Source organism: Eleutherodactylus coqui, chromosome 4, assembly GCF_035609145.1.
Source record: "Eleutherodactylus coqui strain aEleCoq1 chromosome 4, aEleCoq1.hap1, whole genome shotgun sequence".
In the NCBI taxonomy this organism is placed as follows: Eukaryota; Metazoa; Chordata; class Amphibia; order Anura; family Eleutherodactylidae; genus Eleutherodactylus; species Eleutherodactylus coqui.
This window is the reverse complement of record NC_089840.1, coordinates 35,578,455-35,598,145: the sequence shown is the minus strand read 5'-3', so window position 1 is coordinate 35,598,145 and position 19,691 is coordinate 35,578,455. Positions and strand designations below refer to the sequence as shown.

General features: G+C 42.5%; 1 protein-coding gene across 4 annotated transcripts in view; it reads left to right on the top strand.

The window, feature by feature from the left end:
- Positions 1-19,691, top strand: part of SPAG17 (sperm associated antigen 17) — a 146,669-nt gene that overhangs the window by 117,496 nt on the left and 9,482 nt on the right. For all 4 annotated transcript variants that reach the window (XM_066599230.1, XM_066599229.1, XM_066599228.1 and 1 more), the window contains 19 exons: positions 1,208-1,302; positions 1,586-1,837; positions 2,054-2,165; positions 2,429-2,548; positions 2,659-2,772; positions 3,212-3,417; positions 3,512-3,632; positions 4,894-5,069; positions 5,185-5,374; positions 6,651-6,793; positions 6,875-7,016; positions 17,139-17,293; positions 17,557-17,736; positions 17,827-17,960; positions 18,056-18,186; positions 18,479-18,606; positions 18,680-18,862; positions 18,958-19,071; positions 19,579-19,633. In XM_066599230.1, coding sequence (XP_066455327.1) covers positions 1,208-1,302; positions 1,586-1,837; positions 2,054-2,165; positions 2,429-2,548; positions 2,659-2,772; positions 3,212-3,417; positions 3,512-3,632; positions 4,894-5,069; positions 5,185-5,374; positions 6,651-6,793; positions 6,875-7,016; positions 17,139-17,293; positions 17,557-17,736; positions 17,827-17,960; positions 18,056-18,186; positions 18,479-18,606; positions 18,680-18,862; positions 18,958-19,071; positions 19,579-19,633 — 2,751 coding nt within the window. The remainder of the gene's footprint in view (positions 1-1,207; positions 1,303-1,585; positions 1,838-2,053; positions 2,166-2,428; positions 2,549-2,658; positions 2,773-3,211; positions 3,418-3,511; positions 3,633-4,893; positions 5,070-5,184; positions 5,375-6,650; positions 6,794-6,874; positions 7,017-17,138; positions 17,294-17,556; positions 17,737-17,826; positions 17,961-18,055; positions 18,187-18,478; positions 18,607-18,679; positions 18,863-18,957; positions 19,072-19,578; positions 19,634-19,691) is intronic.

Genomic DNA, 19,691 nt, shown 5'->3' with positions numbered 1-19,691 from the left:
CAATCAGAATGTCTTAAGACGTCAGACAGTGGATTGGAAAGGCTTAAACTTTGAAACATGGAAGCTTAAAGGGGAAGACCATTTTTATTTCCATAACATGTAAATATGTCAGCAAATTACATTGGTATTGAGTTCCTTAACTGGTACTCCTACCATAGTCAGAGAAAGAATGGGGTATAAAGTAATCTGAAGAACTCTTTAACCCTTTCCATCACTGTGCGATTTCTGTATCTATGTAAATTGATTGAGTCCCTTCAATTTAAAATCACAATAATTAGCATTGTATTGGAAGAGTATGAGAAACATCACAGGGAAAAACTTAAAACGGACTGATAGAAGGATGGATTGTTAACAGTGTTGACCTTCATAAGTGAAGGACGTCAATAATGACATCATGAGTTGCATTAGAATGGCTGTTGTTGACTTCGACATGAATAACTGTCACCATATTGATGACACTACAAGTACAGAAAGTGGATAAATCTCAGTACTATCAGAATGTATGATGGCACTGATGACATCATAATCAGCACCCTCGAATTGGGTGAAATCACTGATGACGTCATCAATATTGCTACTGTCAGTATGGATGGAAAAGCAATGTATCACAATTAATAGATGGAAGCATGTACATTACCCTGACGAGACTGCCAGGACTGTCATAACTATGAATAATACTGTGTGTGACAATCTCTATATGCAGAATGTCATAGTGGTAATGTAATGGATATAATTACAATGCATTACTGATGTCTGTTGCTATAAATAAGATTACTGATGACATCAAAATTGGTACATTCAATGACATCACTGACATCTCAATGAGTATAATAGCAATAGATAATATTGCTCATGTAGTGACTGATGACATCATACCAAAACAGCAATGACAATCACTGTAGATGACATCACTGGAGATATCACAGGGAATTATGTCACCGATGACATAACAGTAATTTATGGCATGATAGTGTTTTTCACCACAAGTGTTGATATCATTGTTGTACTGTGGGTTTCTCCATTATAAGTGATATTACTGATGACATCATGGTGGGTTCCACCCTTAGGTATGATATCACAAAATAGTGTTATAATAAATTACATCACTGTTGGGTAAATTATCTGAAAAATTATTTTGCATGATAATTAGTAGGATTATTGATAACATAATGAGGGAGATTTATGCAAATGAACATTTCATCCTCAGGTCCCAAGGGCAGGGAATCCCGATCAGGAAGCAGAGCAGAAGAAACAGCCCTTAAACCGTCCCAGAACCCATTTATTCGAGAGGGCTCCTTAAAGGTGAGTAAAATGTTTCTCTCAGACAAATCAGGGAGAATCGGAGACAACCTGCGGAGATACTGAGATCTTCCAGTGATTTCCAGCATATCGAAAAATCTGACAGAGAGAATTTTCAAGGATCCTGAATATATGGGACCAGGTGGTGGTAACTGAAGTTGGGTGTCTCACCAGCAGTTGCTGTTGCCCTGGAGCATGGGACATCCAAATCCACAAAGTTCTCTGTGATAGTAGGAATCTAGCCTACTTAGTCAGAACCAGTCACTATGTAAGGTTCCCTCTACAGGCCTGGAAAATAGAACAAGATCAACTGAAGGAGGAGGAACGTCTCAAACAGGAGAAGAAAAATGCAAAGGCAGGTAAATCTGGAAGTAAGAAGAGGGAAGGAAGCAAAGAGAGACCCAACTCAGGAAGTAAAAAATCCTCCAGTGCTCATAAGAACATCAAAGAGAAAGACAAAGATGATGGAGCAAAAGATGGAGAGTCTAAACCAGCTCCTCCAGATGTTCCAGAGGAACCTTCTAAGGAAGCTTTTAAAGTAAGTGATCTCCTCATGGTTCCATCCCGGAAGGTTGTTTATCCATTGAGTTTCCCCTTCCCTGTCACATGTTAATAGGGTACCATGTCTTGGGCATATCTTGAAGAAGTTTCCTCTCTCCCTGTCTTATCTTTACAATTACCTTGTAGCATTCCTGAACCTCTCATGTCCCGGATCCTGAATTGACTGATTCTTTGTATCTGTTCATTTGTTTAGTTTATAGGTTATGACATGGGAGACAATCTGATCCAGGTCTCTGGAAACTGTCGCTGCCTCTTCCCAACAGATGGTGGCCAGATTCAGGTGGAGCACACTCATTTTGAGAAAGGTAAAAAAATATCAGATGATAAGACGGAGAAAGAGGATGGACATTATAAATATTAGGTCAGTGGGACCTTAAGTGATCACAAGGATTTGTGGGTCTTGATGTTGCACAGTTTCTTCCTAGTGCTCATGACTGGTTGACACTCTTGTTCTCCTGCTCAGTGAGGGTTCCAACTGTTGGACCCCCGTCAGTCTTCACCTTTATGATGGGTGTAAAACCCCTTAGGTAGGATGAATAATTTACATGCCTCGTTATATTTCTGACAGGTTCCACCTACATAAAAGTAAAGGTACTAAAAGACGGCCATAAATTCCTGGTTCATATTGTTAACCCAAGGAAATTACCTTCTGGTGGACAAGATGACCTCACCGAGGAGGACCAGCAAGGTCCGTATGACAATATAATGCCGACAGGCTGATGTATTATAACAGTATAATGTTATATTGCTCATATCCAGGGGTAAAATGTTATATCAATGATTTAATCTGTTCTGCAGGGAATCCTGTTTCTGGTAGAAGAAGCATCAGTGAATTTGGATCATTTTCAGCCACTCTGCATAGTGGAATACAGCTATCTTTGAGTCATTATGGTTCCTCTGGCCATGGACCAGGTAATGAAGCCATTCAGAAGGCCTCTTGATTTACTTCCTATGCACAGCTGCCAATATGAACAAACAGAGCTGAACTGTAAAGCATGGAGGAGAGGGACCGAGTTAGGACAGGACTAGTATCCTGAGCATCTGACATAATCAGACTGATGAGTATCAATGCACTCTCTGTACACAACTATAGAATATGTTGGTGCTGTTAGTGAATGTAAATTAGGTGAGACCGAAGTAGAACACCCGGAAACTCCAACAGACAAGGGCTGGAGTCACTGACCATAGCTGGGTCCTGATGGAGCAGACCTTTCATGTTCAGCATTACCCAGGCCAATGATATAGACTTGTTAATGCCACAACTGGACATCTACTTTAAGCTCTTGTTTTAGCTTGTGTAAAGTTGTTGCTAGCTCATGATATTTACTAATGGCACTAACTTGTGATACAGAGGAGAAAGATCCAGAACTGGAGGCCATGTTGACGTTCCCATCCATTAACACCCCCAGCGTCATCCCAGCACCACCTCCTCAGCCCCCTCCATCTTCTCCTGGAAAAAGGAGCAAGTCCCCATTAAGAAAATCCGCCAGAGCTGCCCGAGTGAAGACTCCTCAGGCCTCGACAATGGAAGAGACTCCCAAGACACCAGAAGTGAGGGTGAGGCGTTACCCTGTATAATGAGAAGCCCTGTCCTTCTTGAGTGACTTTGGAAAACCGGTGCCTTGTTGAATGTAACTTGTGATTTGTTTAGGTTGAAACCGTTACTCCACCAATAACTCCGGCCACCAAACCAGTGCAAGTCCCTGCATTTCAGGCCCTGAATGTCTCCTACCCTACTGGTCTCTTTCTGACGTTCACAGACAGCACAACAGGTAAGGAAGCCCTGGAATGGGAACAAGGGATATTACTGCTGCTTATGATATAATACACTCTAGATTCATGATACCTTCAGCAGGGTGCTATAATAACTCCTCCCACCTACACACTATTGAGTGCTCTAGTAACTCCACCCACCTACACACTGCGGAATGCTCTAATAACTTCTCCCACCTACACACTGCAGAGTGCTCTAATAACTCCTCCCACCTACACACTGCAGAGTGCTCTAATAACTCCTCCCACCTACACACTGCGGAATGCTCTAATAACTCCTCCCACCTCCACACTGACACTGCAGAGTGCTCTAATAACTCCTCCCACCTAGACACTATCAAGTGCTCTAGTCACTCCACCCACCTACACACTGCAGAGTGCTCTAATAACTCCTCCCACCTACACACTATCGAGTGCTCTAATAACTCCTCCCACCTACACACTATTGAGTGCTCTAATAACTCCACCCACCTACACACTGCAGAGTGCTCTAATAACTCCTCCCACCTACACACTGCAGAGTGCTCTAATAACTCCTCCCACCTACACACCACAGAATGCTCCAGTAACTTCTCCCACCTACACACTGCGGAATGCTCTAATAACTCCTCCCACACTGACACTGCAGAGTGCTCTAATAACTCCTCCCACCTACACACTGCGGAATGCTCTAATAACTCCTTCCACCTACACACTGCAGAGTGCTCTAATAACTCCTCCCACCTACACACTATCGAGTGCTCTAAGAACTCCACCCACCTACACACTGCGGAATGCTCTTATGACTTCTCCCACCTACACACTGCAGAGTGCTCTAATAACTCCTCCCACCTACACACTGCGGAATGCTCTAATAACTCCTCCCAGCTACCACACTGACACTGCAGAGTGCTCTAATAACTCCTCCCACCTACCACACTGACACTGCAGAGTGCTCTAATAACTCCTCTCACCTACCACACTGATACTGCAGAGTGCTCTAATAACTCCTCCCGCCTACCACACTGATACTGCAGAATGCTCTAATAACTCCTCCCACCGACCACACTGACACTGCAGAGTGCTCTAATAACTCCTCCCACCTACCACACTGACACTGCAGAGTGCTCTAATAACTCCTCCCACCTACCACACTGACACTGCAGAGTGCTCTAATAACTCCTCCCACCTACCACACTGACACTGCAGAGTGCTCTAATAACTCCTCCCACCTATACACTGTGGAATGCTCTAATAACTCCTCCCACATCCTCACTGCAGAGTGCTGTGATAACGGCCAGATGAGTCCGAGGTTACTTATCCGACAAACTTACCCCGTAAAAGTGAGGAACTCCCAACTATACAGGAACAGTAAGACGGCGGAGAGCTTTGAGACGTCCCGGGTCATCACATCAGAAGGATCTGTAATCAGATGCATGCTGGACGGATCAACACAGGTATTATTATAACATTAATTGTAATACGGTTTATATGTATTTATGACTAATCACATATTGGTGTCTATCACCTCAGCTGATGGATCCTAATAACTAAATGTTAATGACTCGTCAGATTCTTCTACCTGATGGAGCCGTAATCCAGAGCCCTGATTCAGGCCCAGTCACTGAGTCGCATCCCCCTCTTCTCTTGACAATGGAAGCGTTAGAGACCCCCAGGACTGATTCACAACCAGCGCCACCTCCCATAGGTCCAGAGGATCCCAAAGAGCAGAAACAAGAGTCTTCTTCTGAGGACAGGGAAGGTAAGAATCAGTGAAGATCCCAACATTGGATTCACGCTTCACAGGGTCTTCACATGTGAGATGGCAGATCTAGCTATGTAATAGCTAAATATAATGTAATATAGCGCAGAGTGATATAATGTAACATAATAAAATGTGATGGAATATAACCTTTTCCTATCCAATACAATTTTCAGACCCGCCCATTCAGATCCTAATATTTTTGTGAAAAATCGCATGGTTTTCAATATAAAGAACTAATACGATAATAAAAGTTGTACATTTTCTTGTGTAATGAAAAATGTAGAAAATAAAAAAAAGATTGGAATTCAATTTTTAAACTGGCTAGTATCAGATGGTATAGGATAGTTAGAGGGAATATAATATAATGATAAGTGATGTCACATGATATAATGATGCAATGTAATATAATGTAACATAACACTAAGGGCTCCTTCATGTGCGCGTATTTGGGTGCGCAATACACAGGGAATAGAACCCACTGATTTCAATGAGTTCGTTCACATTTCCTTTTTTTGCGCACGCATTTCTTGCACATGCAAAAAATAGAAATGCTCCATTTTGTGCACCAAAGAACCCCATAGAAGTCTATAGAAAGTGCAGAAGTGCGCATACAATACACAAGGAGATGCGCAAAATATAGCGCAAAATCACAGGGAAAAGGACACATCTGGACCTCATTAGGCTAAATAGCCTTTAAATTAGGGCAGTGGGTAGTAAAGCGTGTGCATATGAACAGGCCCTGCGTGCGCAGAAAAGTGCAGTACAATGTGCAGGTAAATCATAGCACAAATATGTTGCGCTGAAGCGTGCAGATTTGCGGATAGACTCATGTGAAGGAGCGCTTAGTCATGTCATGCAAAGAAACTTAATGTAACATAATATAATGCAATGTCATATGATATAACAGCACTAAGTAATGTAACATAATATCACACAGTTATGTAACAATATATAATACAATGTAACATAACACTAAGTACTGTAGCGTAATGTAAAGTTACATAATACAAAGTAATATAATGTTACCTCATGTAACTAAGCAATTTAACGTAATGTACCATAATACAATATGAAGCAATATACTATAACATTATATATAATATAATACAATATACTATAACATTAAATAATGTACTCTAACATAATATAATGCTAAATAATATCATCTAAGGCAAAATAAAATAATAAAATGTAACATAAAAATCAAAGTAATACAATGTAGTACCATATTGCACTGTATTGTACATTCCTCCTCCTCTGGTTTTATTACCAGCAACACCAAATGCCCCTGCGATAAAACCTGGCACCTGGATCACTACCACCCAATCTGGGGAACAGATTGGGACCCGAGGATCTCAGAGACTGGATCTGAAGCCTCTGCTGATCTGCAGAGCTACTGACCCTGTGACCAAAGCGGTAAGTCACCTGTCATACTGCAGCTGGCATTCTATATACATCGCCAGGTCACCCCGTGTATATAGTGTGTATATGTTCTAGGTGATGACCACCAGAGAAGATCAGGTGGTGACGGTGGTGCAGACAGATGGGACAATGATCTCAGAACATGCAGATGGCACAAGGATCACCACCTTCCACGAAGACGTGGATGTCCCGCTACCCGGAGATCATGAGGAGACCGGTAATCCATTATTATGGTCACAGTGGAGATAACCGGGGCGTTAGGCTACAAGAGGGAAGCGGGGTTATTTATTTATGACACCCATAATAGGGTGTGACTATTCGTAGTCATAGAAATGCATTAAACTGAGCAATATGTGCAACACACTGCACCAAAGTTGTAGTCAACAGACATTCCCCCAAAAAGATGTTAGGGCCTATCCACAATGGCACTTTCATGTACTTTTCACATATGTGAGAAACATGCATAAAAAACGTATAGAAACACATGCACTTTGAAGCATATATTTACGTATGAATTCATGAATGGGTGAGTGCTGACTCTGATTGGCTGAGCACTGTGACCAATCAGAGGCAGCTCTTAGCTGTCATTCAATATCTGAGAGCTGCCTCTGATTGGTTACAGTGCTCAGCCAATCAGAGGCAGCCCATTGAGCAGGCAGGGATTTTAACCCCTTAGTGACGGCGCTATCGTAAAACTATGTCCTGCTGTTGCAGGATGTGTATGGAGGGAGGTAGCGCCACTATCTCCCTCCATACAGAGCGGGCGTCAGCTGTTTATTACAGCTGACACCTGCGGGCAATAGCCGCGCTCGGCCGTTCGGCTGATCGCGGCTATTAACCCATTAAATGCCGCTGTCAATTCTGACAGCGGCATTTAAATCCCCCGAACACTGTTCGGGGGTCCCGCACAGCCCCCCCGCGGTGAGATCGTGGTTGCCGTACAGGTGTCATGGCAGCCGGGGGCCTTTAGAAAGGCCCCAGGGCTGCCTTAGCAGACTGCCTATCAAGCCCACCCCCGTGGGCTGGCTTGATAGACTGCCTGTGAAAAAGCAGTATGATGTAATGCTATAGCATTACGACATACTGCAGGAGCGATCAAAGCATCGCATGTTAAAGTCCCCCAGGGGGACTTCAAAGTAATGTAAAAAAAAAAATCAATAAAGTTTTTTTAATTGTAAAAAAAAATAAATAAAAAGTTATAAAAGTTTAAATCACCCCCCTTTTGCCATATCTATTATTTAAAAATCTAAATCATAAAATAAAAATATGTATTTGGTATCGCCGCATCCGTAAAAGTCTGAACTATCAAAGTAGTGCATTATTTTTCCTGCACGGTGACCCTCGTCCGAAAAAAAAAATAACGCCAGAAATACACTTTTTTAGTTACCCTGTCTCCCAGAAAAAACGCAATAAAAAGCGATCAAAAAGTCGTATGTATTCCAAATTGATACTATCGGAAACTTCAGGACATCCCGCAAAAAATGAGCCCTTGCTCAACTACGTCGACGAAAAAATAGAAAAGTTATTACGTGCACAAAATGACCGCAGAAAATAATTGAAAAAAATTAAATATCTTAAAAAAAACATACAAGTACTACAGCAAAAAAAATACTATATAAGTTTGGTATCGTAGTAATCGCACTGACCTATAAAATAAAAATATCAGGTCGTTTTTGTTGCAGTTTGTGCGCCGTAGAAACAGGACGCACCGAAAGATGGTGGAATGTCGTTTTTTTTTCCATTTCTCTCCGCTTAGAATTTTTAAAAAGTTTTTCAGTAAATTATATGGTACAATAAATAGTGCCATTGAAAAATACAACTCGTCCCGCAAAAAAAAGCCCTCATACAGCGACGTCGATGGATAAATTAAGGAGCTACGATTTTTTTAAAAGGGAGTAGGAAAAAAGCAAAAAAGCTCCGTCACTAAGGGGTTAAATCCCCGCCTGCTGAATACTACGGAGAGCAGTTCAGGAGAAGAGTCGGCTGGACGAGGCTGAGCCCCGGCAGCTGCAGACAGGCGAGTATAGATTTTTTTTTATTTTTTACACTTTTGTAGGATGGTTTTCACTGAAGGGCTTATATTTGAAGCCCTTCCCCAAAAATTACTACAGCGCTTGCCGGCAGCCCATTGCTTTCAATGCAGCCGCCTGTATTGCTGGCTCCATTGAATTCAATGGGAGAACATCGCGCTCCTCTGTGACAGCTGCGGCAGAGGGTAGCGGGCAGCGCTCTTTTTGAGCGTCAAAACGCCCATGTGACTGAGCCCTTTGGTGTGGATAAACACTGCCAGCAGCGTTTTTTTCCCACGTGCCGCCGGCTTAGGTTACGCAATTTTCTGAACGTATAAGTTATGCGCACAAAAAATCGTGCGACTAAACGCCCGTGTGACTGAGCCCTAAGATGCACCCCCGTTTTAGAGGCGGAAAATAGGAAAAAAACATTTTGAGCTCACCCAGGTACAGTGCAGGGGATAATACCGGGCGATGGAGTAGAGGTCTGAAACATTGGAGCTCTGTGTATGGCAGGAGAAAGGAAAGAATCTGATTGGTGGAATAAGGGGAGCAGCAGCAGTTCCCGCCAACGCTCATCACCAATCAGTGGTACATACGGGCAGCAGTGCACAGGAGAGAGAACTGCTAACTGATCGTGAGTTTCATCGCCGGATTGTTCACACAATCGCGCGAACAAACGTATGCATTGTTTACCCACTAGAGCCTACGAGTCCGTTAAACGCTATGTATTCATCCGTTTTTTGGAGTAAAAACGTGCGTTTCATGCATGACCATGTGATGGCGTGGAAGGGCCCTTACTGACAGATTGCGTAACATGTGCCATTCACTTCCATTATGACTCAAAGGCATCAAAAATCGAATCATGTGATCTAAGTAACCGGAGACGCCGTTAGAGTATCTGACATTACTGACAGCGTAGGACATCACAGCGTTCATTAGTTACAGCCAATTAATCAGTAGCCCTGGGATTAGTGTTGCGTTCTGTGTAGGTATCTGCCCGTGCGCAGAGCGATTCATTGCACTATTTCTCGTGACTCTTCACATCCCACATATTTCAGATGCTTGCTCTGGGACCTTTATCATCTGCCCCTCCCCCGCTATAATTCGGAATTAATGAGTTTTATTGTTATGATTGATCTCTCAGTCATTAGAGCCAAAACCCACAAACCACAATGAAAATAAAATCTGAGGCGTGCTTCCAGTAACGGGCGTCCGAGACGGGCGCTGTCATGACTGTGTGAGTACTGGAGACAATCATGTGTGATGGGACGAGGCTCCGTGTAGAGGGAGATCCTCCAGGTATCTCACATCTCTATTCCCCCCTGAAACCATTCATCTCCCACCGTCCCTTCATGCAAATCAATATTCCATTCCAGAGCATGGTCCATGGATATATAAATATCACACTGACACGGCCATCCATCATAAATCCGAGAACTCCTCCGAGATAGGAAATCCATCATAGATGTGGCTCCTTCACCCCAATCCCTCTTACAGCCCCCCCTAATCATCACACACGGACGAGTCGTTACTGTAACCACAGAGCAGCTGGCAGCAAACACACGTATGACCGCAGGTCCCGAGCTGCCTATGATCTCACCGCCATCGCTGCTTCCAAATCACTGCTAGAGACTATTATCAGTCTGCAACATTGTATCAGAACCATTCATCTAGACTGTTACCGTTATATCAGGATGTTACACTGTATCACTATCATTAGTCCGGACTGTTACCGTTATATCAGGATGTTACACTGTATCACTATCATTAGTCCGGACTGTTACCGTTATATTAGGATGTTACACCGTATCACTATCATTAGTCCGGACTGTTACCGTTATATCAGGATGTTACACCGTATCACTATCATTAGTCCGGACTGTTACCGTTATATCAGGATGTTACACCGTATCACTATCATTAGTCCGGACTGTTACCGTTATATCAGGATGTTACACCGTATCACTATCATTAGTCCGGACTGTTACCGTTATATCAGGATGTTACACCGTATCACTATCATTAGTCCGGACTGCTACCGTTATATCAGGATGTTACACTGTATCACTATCATTAGTCCGGACTGTTACCGTTATATCAGGATGTTACACCGTATCACTATCATTAGTCCGGACTGTTACCGTTATATCAGGATGTTACACCGTATCACTATCATTAGTCCGGACTGTTACCGTTATATCAGGATGTTACACTGTATCACTATCATTAGTCCGGACTGTTACCCTTATATCGGGATGTTACACCGTATCACTATCATTAGTCCGGACTGTTACCGTTATATCAGGATGTTACACCGTATCACTATCATTAGTCCGGACTGTTACCGTTATATACGGATGTTACACTGTATCACTATCATTAGTCCGGACTGTTACCGTTATATACGGATGTTACACTGTATCACTATCATTAGTCCGGACTGTTACCGTTATATCGGGATATTACACCATATCACTATCATTAGTCCGGACTGTTACCGTTATATCAGGATGTTACACCGTATCACTATCATTAGTCCGGACTGTTACCGTTATATCAGGATGTTACACTGTATCACTATCATTAGTCCGGACTGCTACCGTTATATCAGGATGTTACACTGTATCACTATCATTAGTCCGGACTGTTACCGTTATATCAGGATGTTACACCGTATCACTATCATTAGTCCGGACTGTTAGCGTTATATCAGGATGTTACACCGTATCACTATCATTAGTCTGGACTGTTACCGTTCTATCAGGATGTTACACCATATCACTATCATTAGTCCGGACTGTTACCGTTATATCAGGATGTTACACCGTATCACTATCATTAGTCCGGACTGTTACCGTTATATCAGGATGTTACACTGTATCACTATCATTAGTCCGGACTGCTACCGTTATATCAGGATGTTACACTGTATCACTATCATTAGTCCGGACTGTTACCGTTATATCAGGATGTTACACCGTATCACTATCATTAGTCCGGACTGTTACCGTTATATCAGGATGTTACACCGTATCACTATCATTAGTCCGGACTGTTACCGTTATATCAGGATGTTACATTGTATCACTATCATTAGTCCGGACTGTTACCGCTATATCAGGATGTTACACCGTATCACTATCATTAGTCCGGACTGTTACCGTTATATCGGGATGTTACACCGTATCACTATCATTAGTCCGGACTGTTACCGTTCTATCAGGATGTTACACCGTATCACTATCATTAGTCCGGACTGTTACCGTTATATCAGGATGTTACACTGTATCACTATCATTAGTCCGGACTGTTACCGTTATATCAGGATGTTACATTGTATCACTATCATTAGTCCGGACTGTTACCGCTATATCGGGATGTTACATTGTATCACTATCATTAGTCCGGACTGTTACCGTTATATCGGGATGTTACACTGTATCACTATCATTAGTCCGGACTGTTACCGTTATATCAGGATGTTACACTGTATCACTATCATTAGTCCGGACTGTTACCGTTATATCAGGATGTTACACCGTATCACTATCATTAGTCCGGACTGTTACCGTTATATCAGGATGTTACACTGTATCACTATCATTAGTCTGGACTGTTACCGTTATATCAGGATGTTACACCGTATCACTATCATTAGTCCGGACTGTTACCGTTATATCAGGATGTTACACCGTATCACTATCATTAGTCCGGACTGTTACCATTATATCGGGATGTTACACCGTATCACTATCATTAGTCCGGACTGTTACCGTTATATCGGGATGTTACACTGTATCACTATCATTAGTCCGGACTGTTACCGTTATCGGGATGTTACACCGTATCACTATCATTAGTCTGGACTGTTACCGTTATATCAGGATGTTACACCGTATCACTATCATTAGTCCGGACTGTTACCATTATATCAGGATGTTACACCGTATCACTATCATTAGTCCGGACTGTTACCGTTATATCAGGATGTTACACCGTATCACTATCATTAGTCCGGACTGTTACCGTTATATCAGGATGTTACACCGTATCACTATCATTAGTCCGGACTGTTACCGTTATATCAGGATGTTACACCGTATCACTATCATTAGTGCGGACTGTTACCGTTATATCAGGATGTTACACCGTATCACTATCATTAGTCCGGACTGTTACCGATATATCAGGATGTTACACCGTATCACTATCATTAGTCCGGACTGTTACCATTATATTGGGATGTTACACTGTATCACTATCATTAGTCCGGACTGTTACCGTTATATCAGGATGTTACACCGTATCACTATCATTAGTCCGGACTGTTACCGTTATATCAGGATGTTACACCGTATCACTATCATTAGTCCGGACTGTTACCGTTATATCAGGATGTTACACCGTATCACTATCATTAGTCCGGACTGTTACCGTTATATCGGGATGTTACACCGTATCACTATCATTAGTCCGGACTGTTACCGTTATATCAGGATGTTACATTGTATCACTATCATTAGTCCGGACTGTTACCGTTATATCAGGATGTTACATTGTATCACTATCATTAGTCCGGACTGTTACCATTATATCGAGATGTTACACCGTATCACTATCATTAGTCCGGACTGTTACCGTTATATCCGGATGTTACACCGTATCACTATCATTAGTCCGGACTGTTACTGTTATATCAGGATGTTACACTGTATCACTATCATTAGTGCGGACTGTTACCGTTATATCAGGATGTTACACCGTATCACTATCATTAGTCCGGACTGTTACCGTTATATCCGGATGTTACACCGTATCACTATCATTAGTGCGGACTGTTACCGTTATATCAGGATGTTACACCGTATCTCTATCATTAGTCCGGACTGTTACCGTTATATCAGGATGTTACACCGTATCACTATCATTAGTCCGGACTGTTACTGTTATATCAGGATGTTACACCGTATCACTATCATTAGTCCGGACTGTTACCGTTATATCCGGATGTTACACCGTATCACTATCATTAGTGCGGACTGTTACCGTTATATCAGGATGTTACACCGTATCACTATCATTAGTCCGGACTGTTACCGTTATATCAGGATGTTACACCGTATCACTATCATTAGTCCGGACTGTTACTGTTATATCAGGATGTTATACCGTATCACTATCATTAGTCCGGACTGTTACCCTTATATCGGGATGTTACACCGTATCACTATCATTAGTCCGGACTGTTACCGTTATATCAGGATGTTATACCGTATCACTATCATTAGTCCGGACTGTTACCGTTATATCAGGATGTTACATCGTATCACTATCATTAGTCCGGACTGTTACCGTTATATCAGGATGTTACACCGTATCACTATCATTAGTCCGGACTGTTACCGTTATATCAGGATGTTACACCGTAGCACTATCATTAGTCCGGACTGTTACCATTATATTGGGATGTTACACTGTATCACTATCATTAGTCCGGACTGTTACCGTTATATCGGGATGTTACACCGTATCACTATCATTAGTCCGGACTGTTACCGTTATATCAGGATGTTACACCGTATCACTATCATTAGTCCGGACTGTTACCATTATATTGGGATGTTACACTGTATCACTATCATTAGTCCGGACTGTTACCGTTATATCGGGATGTTACACCGTATCACTATCATTAGTCCGGACTGTTACCGTTATATCGGGATGTTACACTGTATCACTATCATTAGTCCGGACTGTTATCGTTATATCAGGATGTTACACTGTATCACTATCATTAGTCCGGACTGTTACCGTTATATCAGGATGTTACACTGTATCACTATCATTAGTCTGGACTGTTACCGTTATATCAGGATGTTACATCGTATCACTATCATTAGTCCGGACTGTTACCGTTATATCAGGATGTTACACTGTATCACTATCATTAGTCCGGACTGTTACCGTTATATCAGGATGTTACACCGTATCACCATCATTAGTCCGGACTGTTACCGTTATATCAGGATGTTACACCGTATCACAATCATTAGTCCGGACTGTTACCGTTATATCAGGATGTTATACCGTATCACTATCATTAGTCCGGACTGTTACCGTTATATCAGGATGTTACACCGTATCACTATCATTAGTTCGGACTGTTACCGTTATATCAGGATGTTACACTGTATCACTATCATTAGTCCGGACTGTTACCGTTATATCAGGATGTTACACCGTATCACTATCATTAGTCCGGACTGTTACCGTTATATCAGGATGTTACACCGTATCACAATCATTAGTCCGGACTGTTACCGTTATATCGGGATGTTACACCGTATCACTATCATTAGTCCGGACTGTTAGCGTTATATCAGGATGTTACATTGTATCACTATCATTAGTCCGGACTGTTACCGTTATATCGGGATGTTACACCGTATCACTATCATTAGTCCGGACTGTTAGCGTTATATCAGGATGTTACATTGTATCACTATCATTAGTCCGGACTGTTACCGTTATATCAGGATGTTACATCGTATCACTATCATTAGTCCGGACTGTTACCGTTATATCCGGATGTTACACCGTATCACTATCATTAGTCCGGACTGTTACCGTTATATCAGGATATTACACCGTATCACTATCATTAGTCCGGACTGTTACCGTTATATCAGGATATTACACCGTATCACTATCATTAGTCCGGACTGTTACCGTTATATCAGGATGTTATACCGTATCACTATCATTAGTCCGGACTGTTACCGTTATATCGGGATGTTACACTGTATCACTATCATTAGTCTGGACTGTTACCGTTATATCAGGATGTTACATCGTATCACTATCATTAGTCCGGACTGTTACCGTTATATCAGGATGTTACACTGTATCACTATCATTAGTCCGGACTGTTACCGTTATATCAGGATGTTACACTGTATCACTATCATTAGTCCGGACTGTTACCGTTATATCGGGATGTTACACTGTATCACTATCATTAGTTCGGACTGTTACCGTTATATCGGGATGTTACACCGTATCACTATCATTAGTCCGGACTGTTACCGTTATATCAGGATATTACACCGTATCACTATCATTAGTCCGGACTGTTACCGTTATATCGGGATGTTACACCGTATCACTATCATTAGTCCGGACTGCTACCGTTATATCGGGATGTTACATTGTATCACTATCATTAGTCTGGACTGTTACCGTTATATCAGGATGTTACACCGTATCACTATCATTAGTCCGGACTGTTACCGTTATATCGGGATATTACACCGTATCACTATCATTAGTCCGGACTGTTACCGTTATATCGGGATGTTACACCGTATCACTATCATTAGTCCGGACTGTTACCGTTATATCGGGATGTTACACTGTATCACTATCATTAGTCTGGGCTGTTACCGTTATATCGGGATGTTACACCGTATCACTATCATTAGTCCGGACTGTTACCGTTATATCAGGATGTTACACCGTATCACTATCATTAGTTCGGACTGTTACCGTTATATCGGGATGTTACACTGTATCACTATCATTAGTCCGGACTGTTACCGTTATATCAGGATGTTACACTGTATCACTATCATTAGTCCAGACTGTTACCGTTATATCAGGATGTTACACTGTATCACTATCATTAGTCCGGACTGTTACCGTTATATCCGGATGTTACACTGTATCACTATCATTAGTGCGGACTGTTACCGTTATTTCCGGATGTTACACCATATCACTATCATTTGTCCGGACTGTTACTGTTATATCGGGATATTACACCGTATCACTATCATTAGTCCGGACTGTTACCGTTATATCAGGATGTTACACCGTATCACTATCATTAGTCCGGACTGTTACTGTTATATCGGGATATTACACCGTATCACTATCATTAGTCCGGACTGTTACCGTTATATCAGGATATTACACCGTATCACTATCATTAGTCCGGACTGCTTATGTCCCAGGAAATCAGGTGACCATTGCAGCCAATGAAAGGCTGAGCGCCATGATGCCAGGAGCTTGCAGAATGTCATGATGCAGCTTCTCATTGGCTGCAGTGGTCACGTGATTTCCTGGGATATCATCTGTCATAACAAATCCCGGGACTACAGCAGGCGATAGTGCTGGATCCTGGCGGCTGTGGAGGGGTATTTCTTTGTTTATTATTTTCACACAGGGTGTTCTATTGAAAAGCGGTTGTTCAATAACCGGACAAGCCCTTTAATGCATATTGTATAAAGCAGAGATGCTCTGAGACACTCTGATTTTATTTTGCCCAGGAGAAATTCCTCAAAGAGTCACAAAAAAAGTAAAGTTTATCCGGGTGGAGAAGACAGACTTTGTCACCGTCATTCTGAACTGTGAAGAGAACTCGTATTTTGCTGTGTCTGGTGACGGCACTGAGATCCTGGCCAGACCACAAGGGTCATATCAGGTGAACCCCGATCATGGTGCTACCAGCTGAACAATAAATGATGTCATTGAGAGCTGAATGATGACCGATGCTCCTTAAACCCCACCACCACCTCCAAGGACTACTCTGCAGTTTTCATCAATCTTAGACTCATGATGGAGATGCACTTCTAAGAGTGTTTTGCGAATTGCTGAGAACTCCTTGAAGCAGGGTGATATGTTTAGGCTGAGATCATCTTTAGATCACCACAGTAATTCCTTGTTAATGTTTTTGAATATGTTGAGGTTTTCCTACCAAACTCCGGCTGTCTATCCATAAACAATGAAGGAAGAGCTGTCTATTCACCAAGTTCTATAGCAAAGGTGCTCACCAGGCAAGAGTTCCTGCCTCCAGCAAGTTACATCATGTCCCACACCCAAGATGTCATCTCCGAGGTGCTAGATCCTGAGGGCAATCTCTTCCAGGTAATACCATCTCTGCAGCCACTTATACCTGTCTCTTAGGGGACCCATAGCTCCAGACCAGGGGTATACTGTTTAATATGGGTCTTCTAGGTGATGTTGGATGGGAGCACGTCCGTGGTCATTGCTGGTGGAGATACTTGTGAAGAAGAGTCAGAGGAGAAGGATAAAGTCCCTGATTCCAGGGTACAGCAGCCTCCAGAGGTCTACGATTTACATTCCCCCCGGTATATTAGGATTTGTTCATACTCCCGCCCTCTTTGGTTACTATTGTCCTCATGACCATTCGTCTCTTATATAACATCTGGTGATCTGTGGACAGGTTTTTCATGGTCAACGCTGATGGCTCTGGCAGCGAACTTCTGCGTAATCGAGAAGCGGAGGATTTCCTTGCTGCCTGCTACTGTGATCCGACTATAGCAGTTATACGAGAGCCGACCCAGGAAGCCCCAGGTGAGAGGTTGGAGATGATTATTACGGACATATCCACGATATTGCATTGGGCTTATAGCTTGAGTGGTATCCAAGACATCTTAGTCCAAGAAGAAAGATGTTCTGCAAGAAATCTGTGCTGGGCATGGAGTTTTGCAGCTTGTATGTAAATATTAAGTGTAATCATGGAATTTAAAGGAGGATGAGACCTTGCTTACAAATATGACCGTCACTCCAGGGGATGTTTAATAGCAGAATATCTCATAGAAGTGGTAAGAAGGTGTCACAAGCTCATTATCTTCACTCTTTCTAGGTGTTCAGAGCATCACCGTCCTGCAGCCTTTCCCTGACACCTCCCTATGGACCATGAAGAAACATCTAAGCAACATTGTACCCCCCAATCTTCTATCCAGAAACTGGTCTACCTTCCCATCCACTGAGGTGTGTGTAGTTTTATAAGTGATATGATCCAGAGTGTGAAAGGTTAACCACAAAACCCCCTCATTATTCATAGAGGAAAGTCCCAGGGCCACCACTGGGCATTGGTATCTGGAAAGGTCTATGTATCGGTACAGACAGACCTATAACACCTCGGACCCCTGTCTTGAAATGTCCCAATGTTTTGAGGATTCGCCAGCTCCATCTCTATGAACCCATTGGTCAGGAGAGGCGGGAAAAGCTGGAGTCGTCTCTTAAGGTAGGTTAAAGAATGGGAGAAATTAGTACGAGCCTATCTAGTTGCCAAATATCCCCCCCCCCCCATAGCCTTATATTATCGCCATCTGATGACAGGAGTACATCGAGAAAGTTATGAAGAAGGAGGAAGAGATGCGAGAACTAAATATCAAAGACCCCAGAACAGCAAAGGAGAGAGAAGACGCTGCCGACCTGCTCCAGCTGGTGCTGGTGAGGAGCTACTATAGAGCCAACTGTTAAGAGAATGGAGTAATTGATGCCAACTATTAGTATCTAGTACATCTAGCTGTAGGGATGTCATGGGATACTGAAGAATAGACCCAGGTACATTGGATATCATATGGTTCCCGATTTTGTTGTAGACTTCCCTTAAAGGAACACTCCTGGCAAAATTCATGAGCCTAATCTAGAGCTGAGAGGTTGGAGCATGACAGACTCTGCCCATCAGACACTAGGCGTAATATCAGTTTTGTTCAGAGTGTTCCTTTTAGGTTGTATTAAATGGATTTCCCCATTCACTGATGGCAAACAGAGATCTTGAAATCTGTAAAGAATTAAAAAGTTGCAAAACTTTTCGCAGTACAATAATAAAACTTTATTTACGTAAGAGCAGACGAGCCCTTAAAGCACACAGATCATCCACATAAGAGCATGTGCAGCTATCTCTTTAGGATGTTGCAGATTATGAGCCATGATGGTGATGTGCTTCCCCCGCAGTCCCTGACGGACACCCAGGAACCTCCCAAGATGGCCACTCTGGACCGGATACAAGGTAACAGAAACGATAGCACAGCTTTAACCTCAACTTCTGTCTTACGTAGTGCAGAGAA